This window comes from Calliphora vicina, chromosome 1, assembly GCF_958450345.1.
Source record: "Calliphora vicina chromosome 1, idCalVici1.1, whole genome shotgun sequence".
NCBI classification, from domain to species: domain Eukaryota; kingdom Metazoa; phylum Arthropoda; class Insecta; order Diptera; family Calliphoridae; genus Calliphora; species Calliphora vicina.
The window spans coordinates 22100888-22121199 of NC_088780.1; the positions used below are offsets into that span (position 1 = coordinate 22100888).

At 29.0% G+C, this 20312-nt stretch overlaps 1 protein-coding gene across 8 annotated transcripts in view; it reads left to right on the plus strand.

The window, feature by feature from the left end:
• LOC135950094 (uncharacterized) overlaps positions 1–20312 on the plus strand; it is a 140674-nt gene that overhangs the window by 70273 nt on the left and 50089 nt on the right. For 4 of the 8 annotated variants that reach the window (XM_065499617.1, XM_065499610.1, XM_065499641.1 and 1 more), the window contains 2 exons: positions 13362–13470; positions 13784–13911. In XM_065499617.1, coding sequence (XP_065355689.1) covers positions 13362–13470; positions 13784–13911 — 237 coding nt within the window. The remainder of the gene's footprint in view (positions 1–13361; positions 13471–13783; positions 13912–20312) is intronic. The other 4 variants (XM_065499633.1, XM_065499625.1, XM_065499650.1 and 1 more) reach the window with 1 other exon arrangement.

Below are 20312 nucleotides of genomic sequence, written 5' to 3' on the forward strand. Positions count from 1 at the left end.
AATTAGATATTTTAATACTCCCAAATTTAAAGCAATCGCGGTTCTTTTAATACTCTCAAAATTAGATATTTTAATACTCCCAAATTTAAAGCAATCGTGGTTCTTTAAATACTCCCAAATTAAAAAAAATCGTGGTTCTTTTATTGGTCACAAATTTAAAGCAATCGTGGTTCTTTTAATACTCCCAAATTAAAAAAAATCGTGGTTCTTTTATTGGTCACAAATTTAAAGCAATCATGGTTCTTTTAATACTCCCAAAATTTGTTCTTTTAATACTCTTAATTTAAACCAATAGTGGTTCTTTTAATACTCCCAAAATTAAAGAAATTGCGGTTTTGATAATACTCCCAAATTTAAAATAATCTTGGTTCTTTTTATACCCCTAGATTCAGAGATATCCTGCACAATTTCCCAATGCACATATAGTAACACTCGTATAGATTATTTGCTGAATTTGATAGCCTATGCTCATACTTTACATTAAACATATGTGTTTATTCTCTATAAAATCCCTATTTATAGTCATTAGTCATAAAAACTAAAAAAGTAATAATCATACGTCACATACAAACAGCACATTAATAATAATCATACGTTACGTTGGCTTCAGCGAATTAATAATAATCATACGCCTTGGTGGTAATGTAAAGCTTAAGCCTATTTAGTTAACATAACTTAATTTGCTAATAATGTTATAAATTTTGAAACAAAAGTTCAAATAACAAATTAATTAATTAAAGTATTAAAATATTGTTTTAAAATTTGCTTACACATTTACATAAACTTTCAATTTGTGGTTTGTATAATTAAAATTTCTATTAAAATGAAATTCTTGGAAAATTGTTTACTTTTTTTTAAACATAAAAAAAGGATTACAATTTTATTAAAATACAATTCTTAGGAATTCCTTTAATTAAAAACAACAAACTGATAAACCATTTAAACAAGTTTACGCATTTTTCTTTGCTCTTCCAAATGTTGTCCTAAAATCGTTAAAGAAATTAAAAAAAAAATTCTGGCAAACTATCAACATTTTGCGTTTGGCAAAAATATATAGATCAACATTTTGTTGACTTGCTGTTTTTTTTTACTTAAATGCCAACTGCAACACTCTTCCTTCTGACATGCATGTGGTAGAGATAAATATTTATGTTTCCTGTGTGCCCTTAATGGGTTATTTATGCATTTCAATGAACTGATATCATGTTGTTGTTGTTAGTGTGTTTTATTTATTAGTATTTTTTGCTCTGGTGTTTTTGTTTATAAACTGCATTTAAAGTACTGATTGTTAAGGAAGAAAACGATAGGTAGGTAGGTTCCTTATTTAGGAGGGGCGGGGGGTAATAAGTAAATGTTTTGATATGTAAATTTTTTGAGAAAAAAAATATTTATTTGTGTGTTTATTATATATAAATTTTAAAGCATGTAATTCTTACTAATATTAGTACAATATATTGCGAGATAATCGATTTGTTTTTGGTAGAATTTGGATTTAATTGAAAATTTGAGATTTATTTATCTTCACTAATTTTATAGTGCTAGTTCTGAAGTTCTTTTGAAAGCAATCATGGTTCTTTTAATAGTCCCAAATTTAAAGCAATCGTGGTTCTTTTAATAGTCCAAAATTTAAAGCAATACTGGTTCTTTTAATAGTTCCAAATTTAAAGCAATCGTGGATTTTCTAATAGTCCCAAATCTAAAGCAATCGTGGTTCTTTTAATAGTCCCAAATTTAAAGCAATCGTGGTTCTTTTAATAGACCCAAATTTAAAGCAATCGTGGTTCTTTTAATAGTCCCAAATTTAAAGCAATCGTGGTTCTTTTAATAGTCCCAAATTTAAAGCAATCGTGGTTCTTTTAATAGACCCATTTTAAAGCAATCGTGGTTTGTTTAATAGTCCCAAATTTAAAGCAATCGTGGTTCTTTTAATAGACCCAAATTTAAAGCAATCGCAGTTCGTTTAATAGTCCCAAATTTAAAGCAATCGTGGTTCTTTTAATAGTCCCAATTTAAAGCTATCGTGGTTTTTCTAATAGTCTCAAATTTAAAGCAATCGTGGTTCTTTTAATAGTCCTAAATTTAAAGCAATCGTGGTTCTTTTAATAGTCCCAAATTTAAAGCAATCGTGGTTCTTTTAATAGTCCCAAATTTTAAGCAATCCTGGTTCTTTTAATAGTCCAAAATTTAAAGCAATCCTGGTTCTTTTAATAGTCCCACATTTTAAGCAATCCTGGTTCTTTTAATAGTCCTAAATTTAAAGCAATCCTGGTTCTTTTAATAGTCCCAAATTTAAAGCAATCGTGGTTCTTTTAATAGTCCCAAACTTAAAGCAATCGTGGTACTTTTAATAGTCCAAAATTTAAAGCAATCCTGGTTCTTTTAATAGTCCCAAATTTAAAGCAATCGTGGTTCTTTTAATAGTCCCAAACTTAAAGCAATCCTGGTTCTTTTAATAGTCCCAAATTTAAAGCAATCGTGGTTCTTTTAATAGTCCCAAACTTAAAGCAATCGTGGTACTTTTAATAGTCACAAAAATTATAGTGCAGTAAAAATTATTAAATCTATCTTCTAGTAATGCATTTAAATTTCATTACTATCCAAAGCTGGCACTCATGCCGCAATTTATACACTTTTGCTGCAGGAAGTTTATAATTTCATTATAATATGGAATGCTGTTTTAACAGTCATTGTTCTGTGTATTTTAAGCTGTTGAAAATAAGTGCAATAAACTTTTAACATAAGTATAAGTATGCTTGTATATATTTTTCAGTTTTCGTTTTATTTTTGGATTAAACAAACTTGCTAGCGGAAAATATTAAGCAGTAAGTGGAAAATGAAAATAGGCAGCATACTTTAACATATTTGTACATACATGTATTTAAATAAATACAAGGGGAGGCGAAATACAATTTTTTATATGTTGAGTGTAAGTAATATGTGATGAAATTAAAACGCCGAGTAGATTATAAAAACAAATACATTACTATAAGTAGAAAGATATTTTTTATATTTATATAAAAAATTTTATATTGAAACCTTGTAATTTAAGAGAAAATCTCTGTGATTTAAAATATTTTGTTGAAGGCTGTTGAATCAGTTGTTGGCTGTTTTTAAACGTCCTTAAGATTTGGTGTTTTTTTGGTCTTGTATCTATATTAAAATATTTGACATTGATTTTTTGCCATTTATTTTTTTAAGTTTAAGAATATTTATAGCTTAACAATTAAATAAATTTTAAAATAAAAATTTTGGCTTAAACCCAGCATTTGATAAAAACAACCAAAATATGAAAATGTGATGTCACTCAATGCTGCCAACGCAATATGTCATTTGACAATATCTACACTGCGTTATAAAATAATAAATTTGCAAAATGAATAGATAAAAAACTGAAAGTTTTATGAACTAAAAACAAAGCTTTTCAACGGCAAAAAAACAATTATTGGACCATAGTGGCTAATAAAATGAAATATTGGCCAAAAGTTGTACAAAAACTTAAATTCATGCATACACGTATGTGCATGATTACTATTCTAAAGGATTTACTCCCCCCATGCTGTGTTTTTTTATTGGCCATTTCTTTTTCATGACCTCAACTCTGGGGTATTTTAAATTCTAAATGTAGCTTAATTGCACTGCAGTGGTTGTAACTAAATTAAATATGAAATAAAATTTAAATTAGTGGCAATAACTTTAAATCAAAATAAAATACAAAAATTCATATATATTATTGAACATTTAGAGTAATGTGTTGTACTAAAAAAATACATTAAATGGGGAAAAAATAGTGGCACTTTGTTTGAAATTATGTACCATACGAATTGAAGACGAGAGACCTTGAAAGACGATTTGCATGACCGAAATGCTGCTTGAACGATATGAAAGAAAATAATTTTTGCAACGAATCATTAATGCTCTGTATTTGGTGGGATCAAAAGAGTCTTTATGTGCGGATGAAATCTAGCCGGACAATCACAGGGAACCTGTACCGAATACAACTGATTCGTTTGAAGTAAATATTGGTATAAAAATATTCAGAATATGAGGCCAGACATTAAACTCGGCTACATGTTGCATTACCTGTTAAAAAATATTTAGAAAAAAGAGGTTGGGAAGTTTTGCCTCACCAGCTTTATAGGTCACGTCTTGTCCCGTCCCACTACCATTTCTTTCGATCGAAGCAGAACGCTCTCTCTGGGATACACTTCAGTATCGAACAGAGTATTCGATATTGGCTTGATTCATACTTGGCTTCAAAAAATTAATAGTTATTATGGATTGGAATACATGTGTTGACAGAGAGATCGGAAAAGACCATAGCTAACAATTAACAATATTATAAACTTTAAAAAATCCCCCATAACCCAATAACATGTTCAACACCTTAAACTATTAAATTGGACGAACGACTAAATTTAAGGGATCTAATAATTTTAGATAGAATTAAAACGTTTTCACTTCTCATTAAATAGTTTGTTCAGTTTTCCTTAATATGACTCAGCTGTCAAACCCAATAAGGGTTCTACTACCCAACAGAATAACCTTGACCTATTAAGTAGTGGGTCATCATCCTGAAAACATATATCACTTTTAATCCTTGATAAATTTCTGAAAAATATTTATTTCTAGGACAATTCAAGAACCTATGACTTATATATTATCCACTAATAAAAAAGTTGTTCCACAATATGACCAAGTTTCCAATGGGAAATTTGGTCAGATTTTAGCCAAGTTTCTATGGAAAAGTTTTCTATAGAAAATTTTTTCCAACTGTGAACAAGTTTTCTATAGAAAATTTGATCCAACTGTGAACAAGTTTTCTATAGAAAATTTGATCCAACTGTGAACAAGTTTTCTATAGAAAATTTGTTCCAACTGTGAACAAGTTTTCTATAGAAAATTTGTTCCAACTGTGAACAAGTTTTCTATAGAAAATTTGTTCCAACTGTGAACAAGTTTTCTATAGAAAATTTGTTCCAACTGTGAACAAGTTTTCTATAGAAAATTTGTTCCAACTGTGAACAAGTTTTCTATAGAAAATTTGTTCCAACTGTGAACAAGTTTTCTATAGAAAATTTGTTCCAACTGTGAACAAGTTTTCTATAGAAAATTTGTTCCAACTGTGAACAAGTTTTCTATAGAAAATTTGTTCCAACTGTGAACAAGTTTTCTATAGAAAATTTGTTCCAACTGTGAACAAGTTTTCTATAGAAAATTTGTTCCAACTGTGAACAAGTTTTCTATAGAAAATTTGTTCCAACTGTGAACAAGTTTTCTATAGAAAATTTGTTCCAACTGTGAACAAGTTTTCTATAGAAAATTTGTTCCAACTGTGAACAAGTTTTCTATAGAAAATTTGTTCCAACTGTGAACAAGTTTTCTATAGAAAATTTGTTCCAACTGTGAACAAGTTTTCTATAGAAAATTTGTTCCAACTGTGAACAAGTTTTCTATAGAAAATTTGTTCCAACTGTGAACAAGTTTTCTATAGAAAATTTGTTCCAACTGTGAACAAGTTTTCTATAGAAAATTTGTTCCAACTGTGAACAAGTTTTCTATAGAAAATTTGTTCCAACTGTGAACAAGTTTTCTATAGAAAATTTGTTCAGAATGTGATCAAGTTTTCTATAGAAAATTTGCTCAGAATGTGATCAAGTTTTCTATAGAAAATTTGCTCAGAATATGATCAAGTTTTCTATAGAAAATTTGCTCATAATGTGATCAAGTTTTCTATAGAAAATTTTCTCAGAATATGATCAAGTTTTCCATAGAAAATTTTTAAGAGACTACTGAATAAGTTTTTTATATAAACATTTATTTCTTCACCATATTGGTCTTCTATAAATAGTCTGATTAAAAAAAGTTATGGCTGCCTTATTAAAGCTAAAACTTTTGTTTATTTTTATTAAAATCAAAAAGCGTTTGTTATTTTAATATTCTTTTGATTAGAGAAGGTTGGGAAATCACTGTTTTTTTTAGAAAACAAATATATAAAAAGAATATTAATAATAAATATCAATAAATTTATTGTTATACACATTATATTGTGCTCTATTTTTAATATTTTCCAATTTTTTTGTTCGTTATATCTATTATTGGTTGTAATACATTTGTAAAATCATTGCCTGATTGCTAATACACATATACAAATAGTGAAAACACAGATAAATTGACATTGGTATGTGTATGGGTTTTCTACAGAGGTATTATTGTATATTAGAATAAAATGGTCATGAAGGACAATGTTAATTACAATATGAGTATAAATTCCAATACGAATATGGAAAATAACTAGTTTTTGTACATACGTATATTAGGGTGCTCTTTGTTTTATAATTTTAGGATTTTTAATGACTTTTAGCGTAGAAAGAATTTATGTAATAAATGGCTGACTTTTTTTATTCTGAATTAAGTTCAACTTGAATTAATTAATGCGGACCTCTGGTTTTGTTTGAAAAATTCTCCAAATAAAGACCAAATTATTTTTAAGATACTCCGATTTTTGCCAAATCTATTCCACTCTATAGGGTTACAAATGTCACGTACGATATATAAAATTTCTATATTGTTTTGGGGTCAAGTTATAATGTTAGGAATTTTTTTATGTTTTATCATCTTTGGATGAATAAAATACAAAAACAATTTTGTTATGGATATTTTTTCAAAATCATATTTAAATTTTTGGAAAATATTGATACTGTTAGCCAAAACTCGAAACTTTAGTCGCCCGATCTATTCTAATTAATTTTTATTAGTTCTTTTTCATTAGTTTTTCAACAAAATCGTATCATAATTATTGTTTTTTACACCTAGACCGGCAACAATGCCCTGAGGCACTGTTCATCTTTTGGCACCTGGTTCCTAAACTTAATATGAAAATTAGTTTCTGATGGCAGGTTTGAGTTTATTGGGTCATAATTACCATAAAAAAATTATTCGACTTCTATTTTTCAGCTTTTTAAAGGTTGACGGTTAGTGGGTTAATAAATACTAATAATTCCAATATTAAAGCCACCCTAATATATATGTATGTCAGTGTTTGAGTTTTTGTATTAGTCCATAATATGAATATGAAAATCTCAAGTACTTTTTAGTATAGACACGAGTTTTTTTTATACTAGATGACAATATAATGCAAGTGATTGTACAGGGTTTTAAGTGTTTGTAGTGCTTATTTTCTTGTTTTATTGCACTGAAAGTATTTTGTTAAATACTTTTGTTTTAAATAATCTTTACTTTAAACGGTATTTTTTTGTTGGTGGAAAATTATTAAATTACTTGCGAACATGCAATAATGATGAGTTACGTTTTAACAATGTCGCCCTTTGGTATGTAAAATCGGTTTATTTGAAATCCTTTTTGTTTGTTAAACTAAATTTCAGAGCAGTGAAGATTTACTAAAATTATATCAATTTTGGATGAGTACTTTTAGATTTTGATTTTATGATTTTTTTAAAATATTTTTTGTAAAAAATAATAACAAAATTTGTTTATTGAAGACCTGCCTTATTTGTTATTAACAAAATAGTACTTTAAAATAGATTGTATTGGTTTGCGGCTTTATATTGTAAATAATAAACTTCCTTAGTTTGAATCCTTATTATTTTAAAATAAAATCTCATCCCCCCCTATTCGACAGACCTGAACACTAATAATTGTTTTAGTTTTACAAGAATTTTATAATGACTATGACCTATTTGAATGCTATTAAATGACAAGCAGAAAAAGAAAAAAATAAATTCAAAACAAATATAATAAACCTGATGATAGAATATTTTACTTTAGCCATTTACTTATTGTGTAATAGTGTTAAGTTTCTATACAAATTGCCTGCTTTCATTATGGTTACAATTCTCTCACAAAACAGAATTTTGTTGAAAAAAGAAAAAATCAATATTACTCATACGTCACATATGACTAAGATACACATTAATATTAATCATACGTCTAGAGGACTTAAACGTAACAAACTGGACAATACCACATACACAATCGACATCACATAAATAAGTAAAGACTTTTTTGCACTTGACATTTTATTGTGGCAAATCTTTACCATTTTTGTTCTATTTCATTTCTACGAAAAACTTGGTTGGTCAAGTTTTTTTTTTGCTTTACGAAATCAAAAGGGTAAAACTAATACACAATATCTCTTGGTCATGTCTGAAGATATAAAAATGTTGTAACAGGTTTTTTTGGGGGGGTTTGTAAATACACTGACAAGTGAACTGTATATATTGTTGTTTTTTTAAACACTATGTATTTGTATTGGCAAACCTTTAACATTCAACAAAAAAAAAAAAAAAATCCAGACAGTTGCCTTTTCTTTCCTTTTTGTTTAAAGTTTTGTTTTGTGCACATTTTACGCTTCTTGATGGTGTTCGATAAATAACTTTCGGCATGTTTCTATTTCAATGGTTATGAAATAAAAAAAAACTTGTGAATACATTTTTTTTTGGCAAGCTCTCGTAAAAAGGGGTGACATTTTTTTGTCTTGTTAAGTAATGACTTGAGTATAATAGAAGTATTTTCTATCTTTTCTTATAGTTTTTAATGGCCAGCTATTTTGATGTATTACTACTTGTTTAGGAAAAAAATCTTATCAATGTGACTATTATTCTTTAACGAGTAAATACTAGACATAAGTGCTTAAATTCTACTATTATGTTTCTATTTTATAGCAATTAACGACAAATTTTCTGTGGAAAAGTTTATCAGACACTGAAACTTCTTTTCAAGTGTTCAGGCTGTGGCAACGTTTTTTTATATAAAAGTTGACCAGAAAGTGAGAAGTTTTTTTTAATAGATGAGCAAGCCAGACAATAACCCTACTTTCTATAAAAAAATAGTGGCCAGCCAACAGTCAAAAAATTTTTGATAAAAAAACTATGTGACCAATTTTTTTTTAAGTAATGTGATCCAGAAACAAGTTTTCTATAGAAAATATGTTTCAAAAGTGAACAAGTTTTCTATAGAAAATATGTTTCAAATGTGAACAAGTTTTCTATAGAAAATATGTTTCAAATCTGAACAAGTTTTCTACAGAAAATTTGTTCCAAATGTGAACAAGTTTTCTATAGATAATTTGTTCCAAATGTGAACAAGTTTTCTATAGATAATTTGTTCCAAATGTGAACAAGTTTTCCATAGAAAATTTTTTCCAAATGTGAGCAAGTGTTCGATAGAAAATTTTTTCCAAATGTGAACAAGTTTTTGATAGAAAATTTGTTCCAAATGTGAACAAGTTTTTGATAGAAAATTTGTTCCAACTGTGAACAAGTTTTCCATCGAAAATTTGTTTCAAATGTGAACAAGTTTTCTATAGAAAATTTGTTCCAAATGTGAACAAGTTTTCTATAGAAAATTTGTTCCAAATGTGCACAAGTTTTCTATAGAAAATTTGTTCCAAATGTGAACAAGTTTTCTATAGAAAATTTGTTCCAAATGTGAACAAGTTTTCTATAGAAAATTTGTTCCAAATGTGAACAAGTTTTCTATAGAAAATTTGTTCCAAATGTGAACAAGTTTTCTATGTGAACAAGTTTTCTACAGAAAATTTGTTCCAAATGTGAACAAGTTTTCTATAGAAAATTTGTTCCAAATGTGAACATGTTTTCTATAGAAAATTTGTTCCAAATGTGAACAAGTTTTCTATAGAAAATTTGTTCCAAATGTGAACAAGTTTTCTATAGAAAATTTGTTCCAATTGTGAACAAGTTTTCTATAGAAAATTTGTTCCAAATGTGAACAAGTTTTCTATAGAAAATTTGTTCCAAATGTGAACAAGTTTTCTATAGAAAATTTGTTCCAAATGTGAACAAGTTTTCTATAGAAAATTTGTTCCAAATGTGAACAAGTTTTCTATAGAAAATTTGTTCCAAATGTGAACAAGTTTTCTATAGAAAATTTGTTCCAAATGTGAACAAGTTTTCTATAGAAAATTTGTTCCAAATGTGAACAAGTTTTCTATAGAAAATTTGTTCCAAATGTGAACAAGTTTTCTATAGAAAATTTGTTCCAAATGTGAACAAGTTTTCTATAGAAAATTTGTTCCAAATGTGAACAAGTTTTCTATAGAAAATTTGTTCCAAATGTGAACAAGTTTTCTATAGAAAATTTGTTCCAAATGTGAACAAGTTTTCTATAGAAAATTTGTTCCAAATGTGAACAAGTTTTCTATAGAAAATTTGTTCCAAATGTGAACAAGTTTTCTATAGAAAATTTGTTCCAAATGTGAACAAGTTTTCTATAGAAAATTTGTTCCAAATGTGAACAAGTTTTCTATAGAAAATTTGTTCCAAATGTGAACAAGTTTTCTATAGAAAATTTGTTCCAAATGTGAACAAGTTTTCTATAGAAAATTTGTTCCAAATGTGAACAAGTTTTCTATAGAAAATTTGTTCCAAATGTGAACAAGTTTTCTATAGAAAATTTGTTCCAAATGTGAACAAGTTTTCTATAGAAAATTTGTTCCAAATGTGAACAAGTTTTCTATAGAAAATTTGTTCCAAATGTGAACAAGTTTTCTATAGAAAATTTGTTCCAAATGTGAACAAGTTTTCTATAGAAAATTTGTTCCAAATGTGAACAAGTTTTCTATAGAAAATTTGTTCCAAATGTGAACAAGTTTTCTATAGAAAATTTGTTCCAAATGTGAACAAGTTTTCTATAGAAAATTTGTTCCAAATGTGAACAAGTTTTCTATAGAAAATTTGTTCCAAATGTGAACAAGTTTTCTATAGAAAATTTGTTCCAAATGTGAACAAGTTTTCTATAGAAAATTTGTTCCAAATGTGATGGAAGATTTTATCAGACTGTGATCAGCTTTTCTATAGAAAATTCTGGCCAAGTTTTTATAGAAAATTTTGTTCAGACTGTGAACAAGTTTTCTCTAGAAAATTTGGTCAGACTGTGAACAAGTTTTCTCTAGAAAATTTCGCCAGACTGTGAACAAGTTTTCTTTAGAAAATTTGCTCCGACTGTGAATAAGTTTTCTTTAGAAAATTTGCTCAGACTCTGAAAAAGTTTTCTTTAGAAAATTTGGCAAGACTGTGAACAAGTTTTCTAAAGAATTTTGGCCAGACTGTGATCAAATTAATTGTACAAAATTTGCTCTGACTGTGGTTAAGTTTTCTATAGAAAGTAGAAAATTCAGATCAGACTGTGATAAAGTTTTCTATAGAAAATTTGTCCAGAGTTTGTAATTTGATGCGCTATGTTATCTTCTTTGTTGAGTCTGTGTTCATATTTGTTTAAAAACATTGTTGAGACTGTAGACAATTTTTATCAAATTGTATGTTTTGTCATTAAATGAGCGCGATTCAACCTAATATAAAAATAATTAAAATGTTTACTTTACAAATTGTTAATGCATTTTATCTACGAAACATTTTGTTAAATATATCTAATATATCTCTTGCACTTGGTAAACAAAATTTGTTTTTAAAAGCTATTTATAAACGTTATCTTCATGAAATTTTATAATTTTTTTAATTGATGTTTGTTGTTTACTAATTTCGAATAAAATTTTCTTTTTTCTACTTTCCATCAAAGTCATAAATACTTGTTATTATATCATACAAGTAATTGTTATATTAGATGTACATATTAACGCAATCATTTAGGTGAAATGTGCTAAACTAAAGTAATGATTAGTTTTTTTTTTTTATTAAATAAACCACCATAAAAAACCATAAGCTGCATCAAACACGCAAGTCTGTATAACTAATATTGTTTGAAATTTATGAAATTTTGTGGCTGTAGTTTGATTTGTGGTACTGCTGAAATATTTTTTGCGTAAGACAGTGGGTTTTTATAGAAAAATTAATGAAAAACAAAAATCGGTCGTGCATGACAGTATGATGCCCTATTAGCAAAACATGACAGTCTGTAGGAGTAAATTTAATTTTTAGCGGCAATGGGATCAAGGACATTTTAGATGTTTTGACTTCGAACCATTCATTGAGTTGACTGTTATATAGAGAGTTCTACTGTTTTTTCCTTGGTTGCTAGCATATCTCCCTTTTACATGTTACTATATAGTATTGTTTGGAATTCTGACTGTCTGTGTGAATTTTAAGTATAGATTTTAGGAATGTGTTGTTGAAAATCGGTAAAGCTTGTTTAATATGTAGCTCCTTTTGAATTCGTTTTAACTTCCCTATACTTTCCACATTTCTTATTTATTTCGTAATCATTATACATAAATTATGATACTGTTGTTCACTTTATTTAGGTTTTATTTTAATATAAAAACACACACATAATTTATAAAGCTGGCAGGTAGAAAAAGTGAAGGTGGTACAAAACTAATGAATTTATGATATTCTACCGTAAGTAACAACTGCCTGTTACTTCTCTTGGTTTAGGCGTTATTTTTTTTAATTTATTAATATATTTTTGCCTTATCAAGTTCAAGGTGAATTCTGCAAGTATTTTCATTTATATTTTTAGCTGGGAAAATAAATAGAAAAGCAAACACTATTTCAGTAAATGTTAAATTTGCTGGAAATAAGATCTTTTGTTTTAGCGGAAGAACTTTAAATTGGAAAAAGGGGAGAATTAATAAGAAAAGTACTTTATGTAATAATTAGGGGAACAGATTTTGTTATTAAAGTGTTACGAACAAAGATACAAATGATTCGTTTGAACATACAAGTTGATGAAGGGAAAGCATTTTGAATTTAGATAATTAATACGGATTGTGAAGGTTTTTGTATTTATTTAAGGGATTTAAAACTTATGTTAATTCCTTCACTTTACTAGTGAACAGTCTCTCTACAATGATATTAATCGTAAAAATCAGAATTGATATTTGAAATATTCTCCTTAAACTATTTAAATATGTATATTTGTTGCAAAACATATAACACAACCTCTTAATAACCAAAATCTTCAATTAATAATAGTTTTCAGCCACAATAGAAAAAACTTTATTCCAAAAAATTTAGCAAAATATCAAAAGTTTTATTATCATAACCCAACGACTGATATGCATTGTATGTATAATCTCATTTTATTTTCCACAAAAGCTCTTAAATACATACATATTATGGCCTTTAGTTTATAATCATCATTATTTGGGAAGTATTTGCACATACGTATCAAATGTTTACCTTGCTCTTCCGACTAAAATTACCAAGATTTGCTGCTAATAAAAATAGCAGCAGCAACAATAACAAGAAATCTTTACAAATTCAAACAATGAAAATCCAACAGAAAACATAAAAAATTTCATAATTTATGTAAAACTCTAGAAAAATTAAACAAAAAATAGTAAAAAAACAAAAAATCTTACTTCAAATTCATAATATTTCTTGTGTATTTTTTCTTATTCTAACATCTATTTTGTTTGTTTTCAGCAGCTCCATTCGGAGTATAGGAGCACTTATCGTTGGCATGAGTTTACTGGTAATTCAAGGCCAGAAGTGGTACGACGCGCCCCAGCGCCAAATCCAAGTCAATTTGTGGGTAAGTTCAACAATTAATAATAAAGTGCATAAATATAAATTTGATTGCTTTGATTTTGTGTTTGTTATAAATAAAAGGAATTGTGTGAAGAAACAAAAAAAATATTGATTATTTGAAGTTTAATTAGAAAATTTATTTTATGATGTTAAGAAGAGAGACGATACGCTATTCTTAACAAAAAACATGTTAGCCAATGTATTTTGTTGTTTTTTTGTTTGATAGAACGGAGTGTCCCGCCTCTACGTATAATTCTCTATGGTGTTACCATTATTTTAAAATTTTGTTATTTGTTTGTTTCATCTTTTATTTTTAGGTCCCACAAATGAACCACCATTGCCACGTAGAAAAAAGTGTCCAGAATTAGCGTATAAATCGCATGAATTTATTATAGGTTCCGAATATACAGATGCACGTAACAATGCTGCAAATCGTATGGCCAGGGTAAGTTTAAAATATTTGAAAGCAACAAATATATTTGAATCTTAAGCAACAGCAACATTAATATTTACACTTGTAGAAATAGTCAAAGACTATGACTAGACTATGACTAGACTATGACTAGACTATGACTAGACTATGACTAGACTATGACTAGACTATGACTAGACTATGACTAGACTATGACTAGACTATGACTAGACTATGACTAGACTATGACTAGACTATGACTAGACTATGACTAGACTATGACTAGACTATGACTAGACTATGACTAGACTATGACTAGACTATGACTAGACTATGACTAGACTATGACTAGACTATGACTAGACTATGACTAGACTATGACTAGACTATGACTAGACTATGACTAGACTATGACTAGACTATGACTAGACTATGACTAGACTATGACTAGACTATGACTAGACTATGACTAGACTATGACTAGACTATGACTAGACTATGACTAGACTATGACTAGACTATGACTAGACTATGACTAGACTATGACTAGACTATGACTAGACTATGACTAGACTATGACTAGACTATGACTAGACTATGACTAGACTATGACTAGACTATGACTAGACTATGACTAGACTATGACTAGACTATGACTAGACTATGACTAGACTATGACTAGACTATGACTAGACTATGACTAGACTATGACTAGACTATGACTAGACTATGACTAGACTATGACTAGACTATGACTAGACTATGACTAGACTATGACTAGACTATGACTAGACTATGACTAGACTATGACTAGACTATGACTAGACTATGACTAGACTATGACTAGACTATGACTAGACTATGACTAGACTATGACTAGACTATGACTAGACTATGACTAGACTATGACTAGACTATGACTAGACTATGACTAGACTATGACTAGACTATGACTAGACTATGACTAGACTATGACTAGACTATGACTAGACTATGACTAGACTATGACTAGACTATGACTAGACTATGACTAGACTATGACTAGACTATGACTAGACTATGACTAGACTATGACTAGACTATGACTAGACTATGACTAGACTATGACTAGACTATGACTAGACTATGACTAGACTATGACTAGACTATGACTAGACTATGACTAGACTATGACTAGACTATGACTAGACTATGACTAGACTATGACTAGACTATGACTAGACTATGACTAGACTATGACTAGACTATGACTAGACTATGACTAGACTATGACTAGACTATGACTAGACTATGACTAGACTATGACTAGACTATGACTAGACTATGACTAGACTATGACTAGACTATGACTAGACTATGACTAGACTATGACTAGACTATGACTAGACTATGACTAGACTATGACTAGACTATGACTAGACTATGACTAGACTATGACTAGACTATGACTAGACTATGACTAGACTATGACTAGACTATGACTAGACTATGACTAGACTATGACTAGACTATGACTAGACTATGACTAGACTATGACTAGACTATGACTAGACTATGACTAGACTATGACTAGACTATGACTAGACTATGACTAGACTATGACTAGACTATGACTAGACTATGACTAGACTATGACTAGACTATGACTAGACTATGACTAGACTATGACTAGACTATGACTAGACTATGACTAGACTATGACTAGACTATGACTAGACTATGACTAGACTATGACTAGACTATGACTAGACTATGACTAGACTATGACTAGACTATGACTAGACTATGACTAGACTATGACTAGACTATGACTAGACTATGACTAGACTATGACTAGACTATGACTAGACTATGACTAGACTATGACTAGACTATGACTAGACTATGATTATAGTATACTAGTGAGTCCCAATGAAATAAAATAAGTCTGGTACTTAGATGAACACTAGGGTGGCCCTTAATAAACGAAAGTTGGATTTTGGCCATTCTCACCCTCCAGTTTGGTGAACATTAGCAAAAAAATCATCCTGAAAAAATTTTAGGTAAATCGGTTGGGGTTAAGACGTGCCGCAAGCCCTCTGAAGTTTTGAGATGCATTTACAAGTGGAAAAAATGCATTTTTTTCAGTTTTTGTAAAAATTTTGCCATTAAAAAATTACTTTTGTAATTTAATTTAAAAGAATCGAAATGTGTACGTAATTGTCGTTCTAATGAGACATAAAAAACAGAAATCGGTCAAAAAATGTTAAAGTTATTAAAAATTCGCCAGGCCATTAACGTGTCTCAGGCCACTAGAACATGAAATGTAGGAACAAAATTAACATATTTTGAGAAATATTAAAATAAAAGCTCATTTTTACTTAAAATTGTCCATATTTACTTGTATATGAGTTTTTGTCTTCGTAGGATACCGTTAACCTATTCTTAGGTATGAACAAAAAAATTTAATTTTTTTAACGGCAGTTTCAAAACTCCATTTTCAAATTTTTAAAAATTTTGTTAAACAAATTTCAGAATTTTTTGATCATCTCATTGGGATTTATTAAGAGTATAATAGGGAATAAAAATGTGAAAAAATTATGAAAATATCTCTTATAGTTTTTCCGTACCTGCGATTTAAATTTTGAAATTTTCGAGAAAAACCAATTATTTGGCAATTTTTAGGCCAATGAGCTCTATTTCCTTACTCTTATGAATTTTAAGTAAAACCTATTCAGAATATTATAGTCCAGATAATTCAAAATATACTCTGAAACTTCTACTAAAATCGGAAGACGTTAACCCTTAAATCGTGAAGGTCAAAGGTAAAATTTTTCAATATTTGGAATTTCTCTTGGAAAGATTTCGAAATGATCGAAATGTTGTATATTTTTGGGCCGATTGGACAGCACAAGAATGGAAATTAACGATTAATGGCACTTGGGGTTAAAATGACACCAAACTTTTAAAATCATAATTTTTTATGGTTTTAGAAGTTTGGGGTCATTTTAACACCAAGTGCTATATAGGGTTAATTTTAATTTTTCTGCTGCTTTTGTAAATACTAGGCTTTGTGTTATATTTTTGTTAAATTTCATCAAAATCGGCCCAAAAATATACAACATTTCGAACATTTCAAAATCTTTCCAAGAGAAATTCCAAATATTGAAAAATTTGACCTTTGACCTTCACGATTTAAGGGTTAACGTTTTTTGATTTTAGTAAAAGTTTCAGAGTATATTTAGAATTATCTGGACTATAATATTCTAATTAAGTTTTGCTTAAAATTCATAAGAGTAAGAAAATAGAGCTCATTGGCCTAAAAATTGCCAAATAATTGGTTTTTCTCGAAAATTTCAAAATTTAAATCGCAGGTACGGAAAAACTATAAGAGATATTTTCATAATTTTTTCACGATTTAATTCCCTATTATACTCTTAATAAATCCCAATGAGATGATCAAAAAATTCTGAAATTTGTTTAACAAAATTTTTAAAAATTTGAAAATGGAGTTTTGAAACTGCCGTTAAAAAAATTAATTTTTTTTGTTCATACCTAAGAATAGGTTAACGGTATCCTACGAAGACAAAAACTCATATACAAGTAAATATGGACATATTTTAAGTAAAATGAGCTTTTATTTTAATATTTCTCAAAATATGTTAATTTTGTTCCAACATTTCTTGTTCTAGTGGCCTGAGACACGTTAATGGCCTGGCGAATTTTTAATAACTTTAAAATTTTTTTACCGATTTCTGTTTTTTATGTCTCATTAGAACGACAATTACGTACACATTTCGATTCTTTTAAATTGAATTACAAAAGTTATTTTTTAATGGCAAAATTTTTACAAAAACTGAAAAAAATGAATTTTTTCCCCTTGTAAATGCATCTCAAAACTTCAGAGGGCTTGCGGCACGTCTTAACCCCAACCGATTTACCTAAAATTTTTTCAGGATGATTTTTTTACTAATGTTCACCAAACTGGGGGGTGAGAATGGCCAAAATCCAACTTTCGTTTATTAAGGGCCACCCTAATGAACACATTACTTATGATTAACTAAAAAATCAAAATAGTACCATTCCTCCATTCGCTTTTACCTTGTCTTTAATGTGGAATTTAAATATTTGTATGTAATTCCAACGGCTTAATGTATCGTTTAAAAATTATTCTAAACAAAGCCTTTTTTGCCATCTTTTACAAAATCTTCCGAAATCTTTTAAAAATTCACAAAACGGATGTAATACCTTTGTACACAAAGAGTCTTTCATCTCCTATCCATAAACCTATATACATATTTGTTTTTATAAGAAAATTCAAATTTCTTTTTTCATGTTTGTATTTAAAACTCTTTAAAATTTGTCGTAATATTATTTTCGTACATGGTACAGGATAAGAGCAGTAAGATGAAAAAGGGAAAAATAAAAAGTATTGTTGTTTTAAAATCCATTTTTATCCTCATTGTTGTTCTTAAAATATTTATAATATGAGTAGAAAAAGCTTTTTATGATTTTTTCTCGTTTTCGTTTCTTCTATGCCATCAGTTTTCTTTGTTTTTTTTTTGTTCATATAAATTTATTGTTTTTATTGTTTCGTCATATTTTCCGCTTTTAAGCCGTATGTCCTTTTAGCTGTTGGCAATTCAAGACTGCTTATATGTATTTTTTATTTGCTGTTTACATATTTCCATGTATGTGTGTGTTTGAGTGGTATGAATGCATTTGAAATGATGCCACAGCAAAGACTTGGATATGCAGTAGACTTTTTTTCTTACTGTTTTCATTCATAGATTTGGAGGACCTTTTTTTGCTGTTTCCATTTTTCTGCTGCTGCTGTTGTCGTTTTGTTGTGAAGCAAAGCAGTCAGGAGCAGAGTTCTTATCGATTTGATAAGAAAAGTTTGTTAGATGGTGTTAAAAGTAATGCTAATGGACGCAAATAGTGTTGTTGATATGAAGGAAATGTATAAAGTTACATGTTGAAAGGTGGGGTGAAGAGTTTTAAACAATGAAGATGTTAATTACTTATGTTTGTTTAAGCAGACCTCTGACATTCGGATAGATGGCATTTTTGTGATGAAGTATTTTCCTTGTAAGGTGGTTGCTTTGGATTAATTATGGAGACAACTGGCGCTGTATCTTTAGGCTTTGGTATTTGTACATTTCTTTAATGAAGGAAACTTATGATAATATGAAAACCCTTTTAATGTAGTGATTGAAAAGTACGCTATAAAAGAAACATGTGAAAACATTTGCTATGGTTCACTCGATTTGGTTTCTAGTACTAGAAAATATCTGTGGTGGATTTCACATTGCTAAAAAAACGTTTATCGATATTTACAAGCGATATTAAGGGGTGATTGTCAAACCAATTTGTGATAATATTTTTAGGGTCTTTCATTAAGCGCTTCCTATCTTCAAATTTAAATAAACCAAAATTAGTGTGAGATATCATCGATATTTTTTATAAGTCTGAAAGGTCAATTGATGCCATTATGTATGGAATATAACTTGGTGAAATATCTGCCGCAGCTTCGCTAGTTTCCGCGCATTGGTTCTTTTGGCGCGATGACATGGGTTCTGTTGGCCTTGAAGGTTGTTGTGGTTTGTGGCTTATTCGCATAGACATGTGACTTAATTTCTTAATCCCACAAGAAAGGGTGTAAAATCTCACGATCTAAGTGATCAGTTTTGGTTTTTTTAAAACAAACACAAATTTCGAGTCGTGTTGCATGTCTGCCGAAACAAACATCGTCTTTGGCAGGATTCGAACCCGCAACCCTTCGTTTGATAGTCCAGTACACTATTGTCTAGTCTAAAGCTATGTTTCCACATACACCGTAATCGGCGCCGACAACGAAAACTGAAACTGAAAAACGTTGGTGTTCGTCACCGTCTCGTTTCTGAATTGTTGCGGCATAAAACAGAAACGAAATTATTTTTTAATTTTGGATGTCACACGTTAAGTAGAATTTCATTATTTTTGACAAAATCTAATTTAAAGAAAATTTATTTTTTTTATTCATTTTGATTTTCTTTAAATTAGAAAAAAAAACAAGTAAGAAGTATGGTCGGTCAAGCCCGACCATATAATACCCTACACTAAGTAAAAGATGCAAAATATTTTTCTTTTAAAATTTCAATAATTTATATTTTTGAGTGATTTTCGGAAGTGGGCTTTATATGGGGGCTATGACCAATTATGGACCGATCACCATAAAATTAGGTCGTGTGATTTGTGTCTATATGATAGTTTACTATGTTGAATTTTGTGAGTATACCAACATTTTTAACCGATTTATGCACGTTAAAGTGATTTTCGGAAGCGGGTCTATATGGGAGTTATGACTAATTATGGACCGATCGTAACAAAATTTGGTGACATGAATTTTGTATATATAAAACTTATTTGGAGCGCAATTTGTGGAGATACATTTATAAATTAAACATTTATGA